Genomic DNA, 15550 nt, shown 5'->3' with positions numbered 1-15550 from the left:
TTAAGTATGGAGAGAACTCTTAATTTCTGTCGCCCTCCAATAGACTGTGCTGAACTGTGGTCTGCTTTCATTAGATTTTTGAAAGATGATATTACTGAACCTCCAGGTCTTCCCCTTAAAATTCCTGAGGTACGACTAGTAGATTACTACACTGGATGTACACAGGAAGCCGTTCGTAGTGTTATTTGGAGCCAGTTTTCGAAACCATCTTGCTTAAGGGTAGTAATAGCTACTGTGGCCTTTGACCTAGGAGTTGACTATGCTGATATCAGAAGAGTAATCCACTTTGGAGTTCCTAAAGATGTGGAACATACGTTCAGCAAGTTGGTCGGGCAGGATGAGATGGCAAATTGACTTCCTGTGTGATGCTTTATGGCCCTGGTGTCTATAGATGGTTTAGTAATGACCACATTTTAGCTTATTGCAAGTCAAAGACACGTGTCGCAGAGATATTTTGTATTCTATGTTTTCTTTGTATAATCCAAATGAGAGACTTAAAATACTTGTTCTTGCTGTGATGTTTGTTTTCAAGTTTGTTCATGTTCTGATTGTCAATTCTCACAATGGAGAAAAGTATCCTTACCATATAATAGTCAATTATTTTTATTATTAATACATAAAACATTATTATTCATTACATTATGGATAATATACACTTTACTTGTGTATATGTTTGATGTCACAAAGAAAGTAGTACTTGTCAAATTTCTCTTATCCTTAGGTCGCTCCGTGCTGGGTTTTATCTTAATTCTCTGGACTGTATTAAAAGAACTCTTCTTTTCCAAAATCAAAATTGTACACGTGTTTTTTCACGTGATAACAGTTACTCTACACAATCACTCACACACTCCCCACCGCTGACCAGAATGGTCAACTTACAGAAATCATAATTAATGTGTTATTGTACAATAATAGTGCATGTATACTATATTCAGTTCTCACAGTTTAAATTAATGATTAACAGTAATTCCAGGCTACGATACGATCTCTCGCTTCTTGTGCTGCTGCTCTCCTGGGTCTCCTGGTAGGTGGGTTATCCGGTTCTCTTTCCTTTACTGGTATGGGATCTTCAATTAGCTCCAGTTCCACCTCCCTATTCATCGCTACACCAGACATGGTGTTAGCTTCATTATTGCCCTGAATAGAAGTGTCAGAATCCACTTGATTACCAGTTGAATCAAGTGTAGATAAGTGTAGATGAGGCATTTTGACAGTTCATCTCAATGGGTAAAGTCTCTGCACAGATCGTTTCAACAAAGTAGATTTATGACCCTTCTTATGTACCCTAACAACAGCTCCTCTTGATTCATTGTCCCTCCCAACTATTAATTGCTCAACCATGCCTAATTTCCAAAATCCCCTATGTTTGTCACTATCATAGACCACAACCACATCACCTACATTGATCTGCTCACCACAAACTCCAGTACTGTGGCATCGATGTCCTTCCATTAGCTCTAGCAAATATTCTTTCTTCCATCTCACCCAGAACTGATCTAAGGTGAAGTTCAAATGCTTCATTGTTTTGTTTATTTCTGAAGGAGTCGACTGACAGGTATCAGTGTCCTCTGAACATGAGACATATGGGAGACTCAATAATCTCCTTCCAATCATCATGTGTGATGGCGTTAGTGGTTCCTCTAAGTCATTTATTGAAATACATGATAGTGGGTGTGAGTTAATCATCATTTCCGCTTCTGAAACTGTGGTCAATAACTTTTCATACGACAGCTGCGATTGTCCAATCATTTTTTGAGACATCTTTTCATTGATTGTATCTGCGTTCAAATATCCCTCCCCACTAAGGGGCTCTCTCAAGATTAAATCTCCAATTTGTGCCCAGGGATGTTAAATGCTGTTGAATGTAATCTTGACTCATTAATTCTTTTATTACCTTGGCTGCTGCCTTGAAAGCTTTTTCATTATCGGAGATCATGAAATGTGGCATTCCTCTGCAAGCAATAAATCTTCTAAAACACCTAATAAAGGCATAAGCAGATAAATTAGGTACAATATCTATATGTACTGCTCTTGTTAAGCAACAAGTATAAAGGCAAATCCACACCTTTGATGGGCATTTGTCCTTAGGAGTCATTCTCACATACAGGGGACCAGCGAAGTCAACTCCTGTATGAGTGGAGGTGACTCCTGTACTCTATAGGATGGCAATGGAGGAGCTGGTGGGCCTCTGTAGGCCGCTCACTCAAACCTCCTGCACAATCCACATCTATATATTGTCATCTTTACTAGGGATCTTCCCTTCGCAATCCAATATTTGAATCTTAACTCAGTTACAGTTTCCTTTATTCCCTCATGGAGAACCCTCTCATGTGCCTGTAGCACAATTAAATATGTGAGATGATGGTTTCTGGGGAGTAGAATTGGAAACAGAGTGCAGAAAGACGCATTGACATTAGCCAATCTGCATCCATATCTCCAAACACCATTATCATCACGAAATAATCTAAATTGAGTTTTCCATTGAGGAAATTTCTTGTCTGATAATAACACATTTTTTGCTTCTTTAATCCATTTCATTTCAATATTATGCAATTCCTGAGCCTGTGGCTCCATTAATTGCTTCCTCAACAATCTGATAAATCTAAAAACGTAAACTGTAACTTTAAACAATTTCATAATATCATTGTATTTCTTAATATCAATCAAATTAGATATACTGAGTGTTTCACCAGCTGTGACTAACACATGAGAACTGGTTTTATTCAGTTCTGTGACTTTCACTAGTCATCGGTAATTCATGGGCTGAAACACCAGGTTTCTCTTTTTTCCAAATTGGACCATCAATCCATAAAGCATTACTGTGAAATTTTGTTGCAGTTAGACCTCTAGAGGGTATATCAGCTGGGTTCTTCTCTCCAGCACAGTGCTTCCAGTTACTATCATTCGTGAGAGATCTAATTTCACAAACTCTATTCTGTACGAACTGTTTCCACACCTTGTCTTTTCCTCTAATCCAATAAAGTGCTATTTGCGAATCAGAAAAATAGATTGCATTACCTAAACAGACAACCTTTTTAAACAACCTTTAACTCTATCCATTAATCGGGCTAGTAAGAGTGCAGACAATAGTTCCAGGCGTGGAATTGTTCGTCCTCGTGATGGAGCAACTTGTGTCTTAGATGCTACAAACCTTATAAAATGATGTGTTGGTTTTAATCACCAAATAAATGACAGCTGCGTACACTTTCTTAGAGGCATCACAGAACCCATAAAGACGTTGAGATATTATCTCATCTTTGATATCAGCATAATAACTTTGAGATATATGAATATGTGGACATTTTCTAAGACTATTAATCAAGACATTCTATTCATCCAGTAGTGGGCCAGATATAGGCTCATCCCACGCCACATTTGCTTCACACAATTCCTGGAATAATACCTTAAATTGAATTACAATAGGTGATAGAAACCCAATTGGATCAAAGAATATCCCTACTGTATGAACTACAAGTCTCTTGGTCACTTCTGTTCCTTGCATGTTATGCAATATTCCAAGAGATTTCATTTCCCAGAAGGATCTCAATTGCTCATCAAGACTCTTCAACCCACTCACCTGGAAAGTGTGAGTAATAAGAGTAGCTGAGTCATCCTGACCATATACTAAAGTGGCTGGTCCTGAAAGTACCCAACCTATCCTAGTTTCCATAGCTATGGGACCACCATACCCACGCCTTATCCTACCAGTAGCTAGGCTCCAATAATAACCCATTCCAACTAATATATCGATTTCCCTCTCTTCTCCACAGAAAGGGTCAGCAAGATTCAATGAAGATAACTGATCTAAGCGATCAAGGCTAAGCTGTGCTGTCTTGCCAGAAAGTGGCTCACATATAATAGGCACTGCAAATAAACGCAACTTCAATACTGATCCATCACAAACTTCCATTCCAATCTCTACAATCTCACATGTTTTACAACTGCCCCTTGCGAACCCAAAGGTAATAATGGACATTGTTTTCTTGTGCAAGTCTCAAAGTGGTTTTCACTCTGTCTGTCACATATGATCTCTGACTGCCACTATCTAAAATGATACGTACTCTTGCCCGATGCTCAGGCTCTCTAATATTATAAACTGTGGCTTGGGCAGTCTGTAACATAATAGTCTCATTACCAGTTAATAAAGCTGTGTTCTCTGCTAGGCATGTAGCTGTGCTCTGAGCATTAAACTCTCTTGCTTCAGGATTGAGACCAGAACTGGTACCAGAAAACTTCTCTTCTAGAGGCTGTTGCGCATGCTTATCAGAGTCGTTTCTCGGGCATATACTAATGTGATGTCTGTTACCACACTTGCTACATTTAATGCTTGATCGACATGCTACACTGACATGACCTCTTTTGAGACCAACAAAACACCTACGAGCCATTCTCAAAAGTTGCTTCCGTGATTCTGGTGAGGTTACCTTGGGACACGAATTATGGCTATGGTTATGTTGACAGTAACAGCATTTTATGACACGATCTCCTGTGTACAGCGCAGCGGAAGTTGGCTGTTCTCTATGAGTTTTCCCATGGGCTTGATTGGCCGCTGCAGTCCTCTCTCTAGCCTCTATCTCCTTCACTAGAGTCTCCATAAGAGACACTAGCATCCAGTCATCACTTGATAACAGGCGGCTAATAAGTAACTGCATTTCAGTAGGCAGTTTCTTAACAAGAACAGAGGACAGCAAGCTTCCATATGATTCAGAATCAACCCCAAGTGCCTTTAAGGGTGCTGCATCACTGCCCACGCAATTTTTTAAATCTGTTGCTAAGGGAGCTGTTTCTCCCAAAGTACTTTACCAATCATAATGAAACCAGTACTAGTTACAAGACAGTAATTAAATAAGTTAGGAAGCTACCTTGGAGCCTTTAACTCATAATAGCTATGGCATCAAGAGCTAAAATACTAAAGATTTTTCAAAAGCGAAAACTCCTTTTACTTTCAATTTGAATAACCAGATTTCTAGGTGAAAGCAGTTTTTAACCAAACAAATTGATTAACATAGAGATATTTCTCCTTTCCTACTAGTAATGCCACTTAGTTTCATTTTCATATGGCTCAACACCACATTTTCCTATATTAGCCCTGTTTAATTCCAAAATCTCTATGTTACTGTATGTGTAATCATGTAAAGAGGCTCTATTGTAAATTTGGTCTGATTCTGATCACTACAGGTAAAGTTTTTCGAAAGTTTGCATTTTTCTGGCATAAAACACCAATTTCAAAATCTAAACTTCATTTTACAGCTTTATATATTTCCAGTCCTTTTCTTAAAGGTTTTTCATTCAAATAAAACCCATTTTTAGAGGAGCATAAAGAACCTAATAAGATTCTTATATGGGACACTTCTATGGCTTAAGCATTCCTGCATAAAATAATTGTTGCTATAGGCAGCACACTTAACACACGAATGTGAGTTCCAACTGATCATAAAGCCTTCTAAGGCCTTTCACATTATATTGAGAAGTAACTGCCTCTACACTGAGTAAGGCATCCATATGCATATAAATTTTTTGCTTCTTACTGCCAAATCTCTTCTAAAGAATTGCTATGGCCTCTGTAATTAGCAGTGCTAAGTGTTAATCCAGATATGGCTTCTTTGGCTGACCTTTCTACTAATCACCTTAGATAATTAAATTTGTCTATATCAGATATAGCATTATTTTCATGGACTGCAGACTTAAATGAATGTCAACCACTGAGTCACATCCCCATTAAAGGGACGTAGTGTTATTTTTGGCAATTTAGCTTCACTAGAACTACTACTAACTCTTGGAGTCACAGCAGGAGGGCTTGCCCCAGCTCTGGACTCAACTGCTAACTTCTCAGTAATCACGGCTAATGCCATATACATGCTGGCCTTAAAAGCATCCACCTCTTCTATCTCTCTAGCAAGCTCATCTTCTTCAATCAGGGCCAGTATTTCAGCATCAAGTGTTGTGATAGTCTCTAGCTTCTCTTCCATGCTTCTCTTTAACTGATTCAGCCTCGCCGACACCGTCAACGAGTCATGCTCTTCTATTAAAGCTAAAAACTTCCAGTTCACTCACCATCTCCTTGACAGACTCTATGGCCACCTCTCACTCTCCTTTTGTGAGTAAGTCTTTCCGCCATATTTAGTCAGTAGTTTGCCCAATACCCACATGTGTCTCAATATACTTTATTCAAAAAAACAACAAATAGTATATCTATATATATACTAATCCAAATTGGTACTCACTACTAACTTCAACACCCGATTAGTATAATTGCTGAGTGTCTCGTCCAGCGATTCAGTCTGCGGTCTGATCCTTCGTTCGATCTGGTCTCTAAAAATTGTAAGACGCTTGTCTCATCGACTCGAATAATACTCTATATTACAGATCGATCCGGCTCTTTGGACCAGTGTCAGATTTCTCTCATCCTTAGGTCGCTCCGTGCTGGGTTGTATTTTAATTCTCTGGACTGTATTAAAGAACTCTTTTTTCCCAAAATCAAAATTGTGCATGTGTTTTTTCACGTGATAACAGTTAATAATAGTTATTAATAATCTATACACAATCACTCACTGTACTTATTTATTTTGAATAATGATATCTGATACAATTTTTCTGTAATAATGCTCCATCCTCTTAAGTGTTTTCACTTTATCTACGCCTTTCATCAAGTTACATGAAAATTCATGGAAGCTTTTGTGTTCACGGCCAGGTATATTTGTGAAGACATTATTCTGTGCCAATGCTTTTATTAGTTGTTTCTGGTCTTCTGATCTCCTAGGTACTGAATGCTTCCCTGAAGCATAAGATACATCATTATCTTCGTCAAATGCAGCAACTGCTTCATTTAAAGGGCTAATAGACATACCTATCCTTTCTAAAGTAGTGTCAAATTTGTTGGAGCCTACATTAGGAACACAAAGCTTGACGATTCTGTTGAGGTGCTCCATGTGTAAATCACAGGGTATGTTGCACCCTATACAGCCATGAACAATGACAGACCTCGAGTATTGTAATTGCAATGCTTGTCACACTGGTTATATCCATTCATTCTGAGCTAATGTGTAAAATGTCTCAAGTGCATAGTTCCTGTGGCCTGTCGCTTTAAATAAGCATGAGATACCTCCAGCAGTTAAGGACATGCTCCTCATCACCCTCTCTAATAGCATCTTGAAACTCCATGTAGAGCAATCCAAGACTGAGCAGTTCTTTTGCATACTCTAATGTAAGGTCTGGCTTAACAGTATCTGACTGAGAGCTCATACATATAGTTGATGATGGTAATGAAAGGTCCAGAAACGCATTCACAACTATAGCAGCTAATGAATAAAGCTTAGCCTGCTTCTCCCTCCTTGTAAGCAAATTCCATTGATTATCAGCATAAGCTGGAAAAGAATCATTGTTTTTCAATTCAAAGAGCTTCATTGTAGCACAAATTACATGGGACTGTACTATAAGTATAAAAAAATCTTCATTTGCATTTACGTCATTCTTCGCAACAGATAAGACATTTTTCTATTGATGACATTCTGCAAATGTTGTAGCGTGCATTGATCTGTGGCTGACATGGCTTTGTACAATCGAGCCCAAGTAACCTATCATCATGTAAAAATATAGTAGCATTAATTATACAATAATTGCATTAACTTTAATTACGTTACATTAACATTAATACATTAACATGACATTAACAGCATTAATCATTACTGCCTGCATGCATACTTCAAGTAAAATGACTTTGGTGTGCCAGTCTTCAGCTACGGGATGAAATCCATTCAGCTTATTGGAATCAGTAGTAGAATTGCTTCCGATCGAATGACATCCTCTGCAATGGGCAGCAGTCATTTGATCACCTCCCAGCAGTATTGTATGAGTAACATCAGTTGACAGAGAATACTCCTCGTCATTAACTGAGACAGTTTCAGTAAATGATCTCCTGGGCACATACTTGTACAGATTGTAAAAGATACATAGCACCTCATAATACTTTTGTTATGAATGAAGAAAAATGCCTAGTGAGACCAGTAATACATACGGTTAATTCAGTTCACATTTAATTATTCAAGCCTACCACTTCTGACTTTATACTCATATCAGCAGAATATTTGTGTTCGATGTGAGGAATAGCTACATCTTCAAAATAAAACTTGAATGCAGACAAATTGTCAACGAGTACTCGTGATACTAGTACAACCAAATTGGTGATAAAACTAGCATGAATAGAGGGTGAAGGTAAGATGTCTTCATAGTTAACATTGGTCTCAATCATCGGTTTGAAGCTTGAAAAGGAGGATAAATTAATCCTATTTTTAACTGCATATAAATTAAAGTAGTTGCGTGAGCGAGATTGGTGTTTCAAAGACATATAGTGTGGCTTTACCATTTGATATACATTATCTCCAACAATTTTAAAGCCTCTCCACTGAAAATCAACATCTGTAAAAAGTGAAAATGATTGTCATTAAAATAAAAATAATGCCTACCTTCAGCACTTAGAATTTCTTTTAGCTGAATCTCATCATGAATAATGACTTCAGTATCCTCATCAAGATCCTCATTGTTATCGTCATGCTCATCATCATCATTATGCTCATCATCAACCTCATTGTCATAATCTCTATTTCTATCATTGCACTCATTATCACTATTAGCATCATCGTCAAGTATAGAGCACTCAAAATTTTGAGTAAAATCTTGTGCAAAATCTTCTACATCAGTAACTTCACAAAAATCCATATTTTCTTCATAATCTTCATGACTTATCTCTTTCTCAAAATGATCAAAAACATGTGAAACATCAATTGTCTGAAACTAAAGTAATGAGACACAAATTAACCATATACACATTATATAGCAAAACAACTATTATAATAGTTTTTGTCAATGTAATGTCTATTCAATGATGACTTCAATTATGACTTACAGATTCTCTATCAATAGGTATTTTTAGTTTAAGTGAATCAGACCATTCAATCACCTTTTTATCAAAATCTCTGCCAACTGGACTGAGCAATCTCAAAAGAGTGCTATATGAAGTGCACAAGTGTAGTTTGTTTAAGCGGTCATACACCTATGCAGTTTAAAAAATGAAATCAAGTTTTGTTGTGACTTCATTTACTGTTTAGAACAGTGCCCAGCATAGAGAATTAGTGAAATCATCTTCTGAATAACATTTATTAAACTTCTTTTGAATGATGTTATGATAAAAACAATGAGACTAGTAACACTGATACTATCTTTATTCATCTTATTCTTGCTAGTGAGAATTAATTTTAATAGTTCAACAATGCATGAAGCATGTGATTTGATCTTTTGAAATTAATTTGCCAATGAAAAATCAGCTAATTCAATGCTGATTAGTAAATTAGCTACCTTGTTTGAGCAAAGATGTTGGTTCTCCCTTTTTAAAAAGGCACCAACCTGACCCAATAGTGACTGCAAAAATCTACGATGCTTGATGAGTTCCAGTGCGAGAGATTTCGGTGTTCCCCTTACCCGCATAGAAGCAATTTTATTTTCTTCTCGGAGTCACAAGGTGAGTCACACATGGTGTTTTATAATTAAAGACAACCTATGATTAATGTTGTTGATAATAATAGCCAGCATATACCACAAGTAATGCAGTAAAGTTATTTCTAACAAAATGAATAAATTCTTACAGATAAATCTGGATCCTTCCTTTTCTTTGGTGTCTGTATGGTCTGATCCAGGCATCTTGCTCTTTTATTCCAAGGGTTATCGACAGTAACTGCAGTGTTGGGAACTAGTCCAGAATCTAAAACATTTAGAATGTGGGCCTCTAGCTCTTGCTGCAATTTCATAAACTGTCGTAGCTTCTTGTAGCAACTTTTGCATGCATATCTACATGTAGTTCATTCAATGATGTTCGTAGATGTAGCACATTCTAGAAATTCTACCTCCTTCAATTTCATGCTTCTCTCAAAGAGTTCAAATATCGTAGGGACTACAGATTTACTGGACTCAGAGGTTAAATGTCTCCTATCTCTGTTTGTTGCACCACTGCAGTAAAGACATTTCTCAGCCTTGTTTAACAATGTGGGAGTAAGACGCTGTAACCATGGTAACTAAGCAATAACTATAGACACGGCAATTTTTTTGAGTCTCCCATTTTGACAAATGCAGCATGAGTTGATATTAGGCGTGACACCAGACTTATTAGAGTCTGGCTAGCGAGACTAACTATCTCCCTGCTCTCACTGCTACAACATCTCCCTTCTCCCATTGCCTTTCAATCTCCTTGCTCTGTCTGTCACACCAACTCCCAGCTCTCAGTGCCTCACCATCTCCTTGCTCTCAATGCCACACCAACTGCCAGCTCTCTTTGCCTCACCATCTCCCTGCTTTCATTGCCTAATAATCTCCCTGCTCCCACTGCCACACCATTTCAATGCTCTCACTGCCACGCCATCTTTCTTTTCTCACAGCAACACCATCTCCGTGCTTTCACAGCCATGATATCTCACTTCTCCCACTGCCTCACCATCATCCTGCTCTCATTGCAATATCAACAGCATACTTTTACTGCTTCACAAATGTCCTGCTCTCAGTGACAAAAACATACTAATGTCACTGCCACAATAACACCCTGCTGTTACTGCCATCAATGTCCCTGCTGTAATTGCCACACCATTGCACTGCTCTCACTGACACCATCTCCATGCTCTCACGGCAACACCATCTCCCTGCTCTAACTACCTCACGATCTTCCTGCTCTCACTGCCACAAAATCCGTGCTTTCACTGCCTCACAAACTCTCTGCTTTCACTGCCACACCAACTGACTCGTCTCAGTGCCACACCATCTCACTCTTCTCACTGCCCATCAACACTGCTCTCACTGCAGCACAAACTCCGTGCTCTCATTACTACACCATCTCCTTCTCTCCCTGCCAAAACATCTTCCTTCTTTCATTGCCACACTATCTGCCTGATCGCACAGTTTCATCGTCTCTCTACTGCCATGCCCACACTGTCTCCCTGTTTACAATGCCACACAATCACCCTGCTCTCACTGCCACACCATCTTCCTGCTCTCACTGCCACACCAACTCTCTGCTCTTACTAAAACACCTTTTCACTTCTGTCTCTGGCACAAGTCCCAGCTCGCACTGCCACACCAAATCCCTGTTCTCACTGCCACACCATCTCCCTGCTCTCTCTGCCACACAATTCTTTGCACAAAATGCTACACCGTCTCCCTAATCCCATAGCCTCAACATCTCCCTGCTCCCTTTGTTACATCAACTTCCTGCTTTTGTTGCCTCATTATCTCCATGTTCGCACGGCCACTCTATCTTTCTGCATACATGGCCAAATCACCTCACTGCTCTCACTGCAAATAGAACTCCCTGCTATCACTGCCATTTACACAATCTGCCAGGTCTCACTGCCACAACATCTCACTGCCTCACAATCTCCATGCTTCCACTGCCACACCATCTTCCACCTTTAATTGCCACACCATCTCAGTGCTGTCACTGCCGCGTCATCTTTTTGCTCTAAATGCCACACCATGTCCCTGCTCTAACTGCCACACAAAGGCCCTGCTCTCATTGCCACACCAACTTTCTGCTCTCAGTGCCACACTATCTCCCAGCTCTCTATGCCACACTATCTTCCAGTTCTCACTGCCACACCATCTGTCATCTCTCACTGCCACACCAACACTCCTCTAACTGCCACTATGAGTCAATACTCTCTTTGCCTCACAAACTCCCTGCTCTCTCTTCCACACAGCCTTTCTCCTCTCACTACCACACCATCTCATTGCTTTCATTGCCACAAAATTTTCCTTGTCTCACTGCCACACCATTTCTCTCCTTTCACTGCCACAACATCTCCCTGTTCTTACTGCTACAACTTTTTAATGCTCTTACCACCACACGAACTCCCTGCTCCCACTGCCTTACCAACTGCCTGCTCTTACTGCGACACAATCTCCCTGCTTTTATTGCCGCAAGGTCTATATGTTCTGAGAGCTTTTCGATCTCCCAGTTGTCATTGCAACACAATCTTCTTTCTCTTACTGCCACACTATGTCCCTGCTTTGAGTGCCACACTGTCTCCCTGCACTCACTGCCTCACTATCACTTTCCCCTCACGGCCACACGATGACACTGCTATCATTGCTAAACAATGTCACTGCTCTCGCTGCTACACCATCTCCCAGCTTTCATCATCTCCCTGCTCATAATGCCACAACATGTACCTGCTCTCATTGCCCCACCATCTTACTGGTGTCACTGCTACACCCTCTTCCTGCTCTCATTGCCACACCTACTCCCTGCTCTCTTTGCCACACCAACTCCCTTCTCTCTTTGCCACACCATCTCTCTGATATTAACCTCTCACCAACTCCCTGCTCTCACTGCCACGGCTTCTCCCTGATCTCAATGCCACACCATTTCACTACTCTCGCTGCCACACCATCTCCCTGCTCTCACCAACACACCTGTCCATGCCTTCTTTGCAATACCATCTCTCTGCTCTCAATGCCACACCAACTTCCTGAACTCACTACCACGGCATCTCCCTGATCTCATTGCTAAGCCATCTCACTGCTCCCACTGCCACACCATCTTCCTGCTCTGACTGCCACACCATCTCCCTGCTCTTACAGCCACACAATCTTCCTCCTACTGCCTTACCATCTCCCAGCTCTCACTGCCACCAACTCCCCATTTTCAAAGCCGTACTATCACCCTGCTCTCACTGCACCACCAACTCCCTGTTCTCACTGCCACATAACTCCCAGTATCACTGCCACACAATATGCTCTCATTGCGACAACATATCCGTGCTCCTACTACAAATCCATCTCCCTGCTTTCTTTACCACACTGTCTTTCTTCTCTCAATGCCACAATATCTCCTGCCGTCACTGATACACCATGTCTCTGCTCTTGTGTCACACCATCTCCCTGTCCACACAATCTCCTTATTCTCATTGCCACACGTTAATGCTACACTGCCACACCAACACCCTAATCTCACTGACACCATTTTGCTGCTCTCACGGGACACCATCATCCTACTCTCACGGGACAACATCATCCTACTCTCACTGCCCCTTACTCACATTGCCACACTATCTCCATGCTCTCATTGCAACACCATCTCGCGGCTGTCACTGCCACACCTCCCTGCACTCATTGCCACATCATCTTCCTGCTGTCATTTCTCCCACCTTTCAATGCCCAACCATCTTTCTGCTAATACTCCCACACCATCTCCCTGCTTTCATTGCGACACCATCTCACTGCCACAACATCTTTTGGTGCACTTAATGCCACACCACCAAGTCCCTGTCTCTTTGCCACACAATCTGCCAGCACTCATTGCCACACCATCTCCCTGCTTTTACTGCACACTTATCTTTGCTGTCACTGCCTCACTCTCTCTCTGCTCTCACTGACATAGCTACTGCCTGCTCTCATAGCCAAAACCATCTCCCTGCTCTCACTGCCATACCAACTCCATGCTCTAAATGCCTATTACATTCACTGTCTTCCTCCTCATCACAATCAGCACTTGATGGTATGAGCTTCATCTTGATCTAATTTGTTATCTCCTTCCTACTCACAAACAAGACCAGCACTTTCACTATCTATTGCCAGGTGGGTCAACTTATTAGAATCCCCTTCTAAATTAACTTTCAATCTTTTCGATTTACTTGAGTTAGTTAATGATCCCTCTTCTTTTCTTTTTGATAGATTAACTGCTCTCTCCACATGAGACACCATTGCCTCTGTCACTACAGGATTACTTTTTGTACACAAAAATTGTTGGGGCATAATTTATTACTCTGGGATCTTGAGAATAGTTACCTGTAAAATTAAAAGTTAAGGAACATTTAAATAGCAATCAATACTATGAATAAAGTGGCTGGTACATATTGTTGAATAGATTGTAGGCTGCTACTTTTCACGTTTTACTGCTGCTATCCAAGCTAATCTTTGTCTTTCATCCTTAGGAAATAAAAAAACTCATGTTTGACTCTCCCTACCCGTTAGTACACCCCACAGCACAGCAGTAAATAGGCATCTAGCTATGCAAGATGGCTAATTGAAATATTTCGAAAGTTTTCATTTGTTAAAATATAATTTGCTACTTAAGTATTATTTTCGCGCAGAAATCACGAATAGGATCGTTTTTTTCTGCTTAATAATGCAATAACACTAATGGGAATGACATCATAACCATTTCGTATTCTTAGTAGAGCAATACATAAAAAACTCAAAAGTCCATTAATAAGTGAATCATTATGTTTGCTATTTTCATTCTTTTTTTCTTGCATTGCCATACTGAGAATAAGAAAAAGTAATGGTCCATTATTGTTCTGCCTAATAATGCAATAGCACTTACATAAAGAATCAGATCATTACCTTTTCTTATTCTCAGTCTGGCAATGCAAGGAAAAGGACTCAAAATAGCAAACAAAGGTTTACCTATATGTGGAATTTTGAGTTCTTTTTGCATTGCTATACTAAAAATAAGAAATGGTAATGATCCAATTCTTTACATTAGTGCTATTCCATTATTAGGTAGAAAAATAAAGAATCAATTTCACATATAAGGCAATGTATTTAAAAGCATCTATGCCTCTTGTGATATCACATTTAACCATACCCTCTGACGAGAAGTAGCATGGTAGGAAGTAAAAATAAGCATCTTTAAGAGCTGATATTTCAGTGAAACAATTTTTTGGACAGTAAAACTAAATACACATCATTAGTATGGTCAGGCAATCATGATAAGCCAATAGACAAAATACCCTAAAAATACATGGTAGTTACCCATTAAAGACACCAGCCCTATGCCAAGGAAAGAAGAGCCTAAAAAAGTGAAAGGAGAAAAAGATACTGGATCTGGACCATGGTGCTATCTTCTCTTAACCCTTTAACACCGAAATTAATTTTGGAATAAAAATAATTTTCTAGTGGTACTAGTTGAGCAATGCATATTTTTTAAGATCTTGTCCTGCGAGACTTGAAACTTGCTAGCAGCCTTTATGGGATGTTCATCCTTAGATAGAAGAAGTATAATAGTAAATGAAGCAGCATAAAGCAATGCAGCGTCTATTGTAAAGATACTCACCGCTTTTCTCAAATACACGGACTTGGCGAAGGGAAAGAGAGAGTTGTATCATGTTAAGCAGGACCTAGTAGGCAGGATATGAAAGAATGAAGAGGCAGAAGTCAGTGGAGAAGATGCTACGAGTAGAAACACCACTGTGACTGGTCGAGAAGCCATGGTTGCTAAGCCGTTGCTAAGCAAAATGTGGCCACACCTACCGCTTTTCTCCATTGAAATGTTAGGCAAAGCAGCTCTCTCGAGTCGCTCGCCTTTTCTACTCACTTCTAGAGGATTTCACAAGCCAAAGGTAAGTCTAAACATTCTGTCTTTTGTTGTTGTGTCATTTTTTAGGTGACTTACCTCGGCCGCTGATCATTTTGAACAGTTTGGGTTGCGCTACTGGACTTTTCTACCTATATACTCTGTTTTTAGTCTTTGACAATGTTATATATGTTAGAGAGATGAAAGGAGAACCTT

At 39.8% G+C, this 15550-nt stretch overlaps 1 protein-coding gene, 1 long non-coding RNA gene and 1 pseudogene across 2 annotated transcripts; 1 reads left to right on the top strand and 2 right to left on the bottom strand.

Annotated features, from left to right (window-relative positions):
- Window positions 1-1215: 1215 nt before the first annotated feature.
- Window positions 1216-2574, bottom strand: LOC109585295 (uncharacterized; annotated as a pseudogene).
- A 5423-nt stretch (window positions 2575-7997) lies between these two features.
- Window positions 7998-8784, bottom strand: LOC109585298 (uncharacterized). The gene is made up of 2 exons (XM_020001306.1): window positions 8463-8784; window positions 7998-8415 (listed from the first exon to the last, which is right to left on the bottom strand). The coding sequence occupies exons 1-2, from the start codon at window positions 8713-8715 to the stop codon at window positions 8033-8035; spliced, it is 636 nt and encodes a 211-aa protein (XP_019856865.1). The 5' UTR covers window positions 8716-8784; the 3' UTR covers window positions 7998-8032.
- A 6503-nt stretch (window positions 8785-15287) lies between these two features.
- Window positions 15288-15535, top strand: LOC109585297 (uncharacterized). The gene is made up of 2 exons (XR_002186417.1): window positions 15288-15380; window positions 15425-15535. It is a non-coding gene; the product is annotated as an uncharacterized LOC109585297 (long non-coding RNA).
- Window positions 15536-15550: the final 15 nt, after the last annotated feature.

Source organism: Amphimedon queenslandica, unplaced genomic scaffold (assembly GCF_000090795.2).
Source record: "Amphimedon queenslandica unplaced genomic scaffold, v1.1 AMPQUscaffold_13090, whole genome shotgun sequence".
In the NCBI taxonomy this organism is placed as follows: domain Eukaryota; kingdom Metazoa; phylum Porifera; class Demospongiae; order Haplosclerida; family Niphatidae; genus Amphimedon; species Amphimedon queenslandica.
This window is presented reverse-complemented; position numbering and strand designations above follow the sequence as displayed.

Bases quoted from the DNA above. Each gene is read 5' to 3' on its own strand.
- LOC109585298 (XM_020001306.1), bottom strand. From the start codon at position 8,715: ATGGATTTTTGTGAAGTTACTGATGTAGAAGATTTTGCACAAGATTTT. The intron at 8,416-8,462 runs GTAGGCATTATT...CACTTTTTACAG, and splicing joins AGAAATTCTAAGTGCTGAAG to ATGTTGATTTTCAGTGGAGA.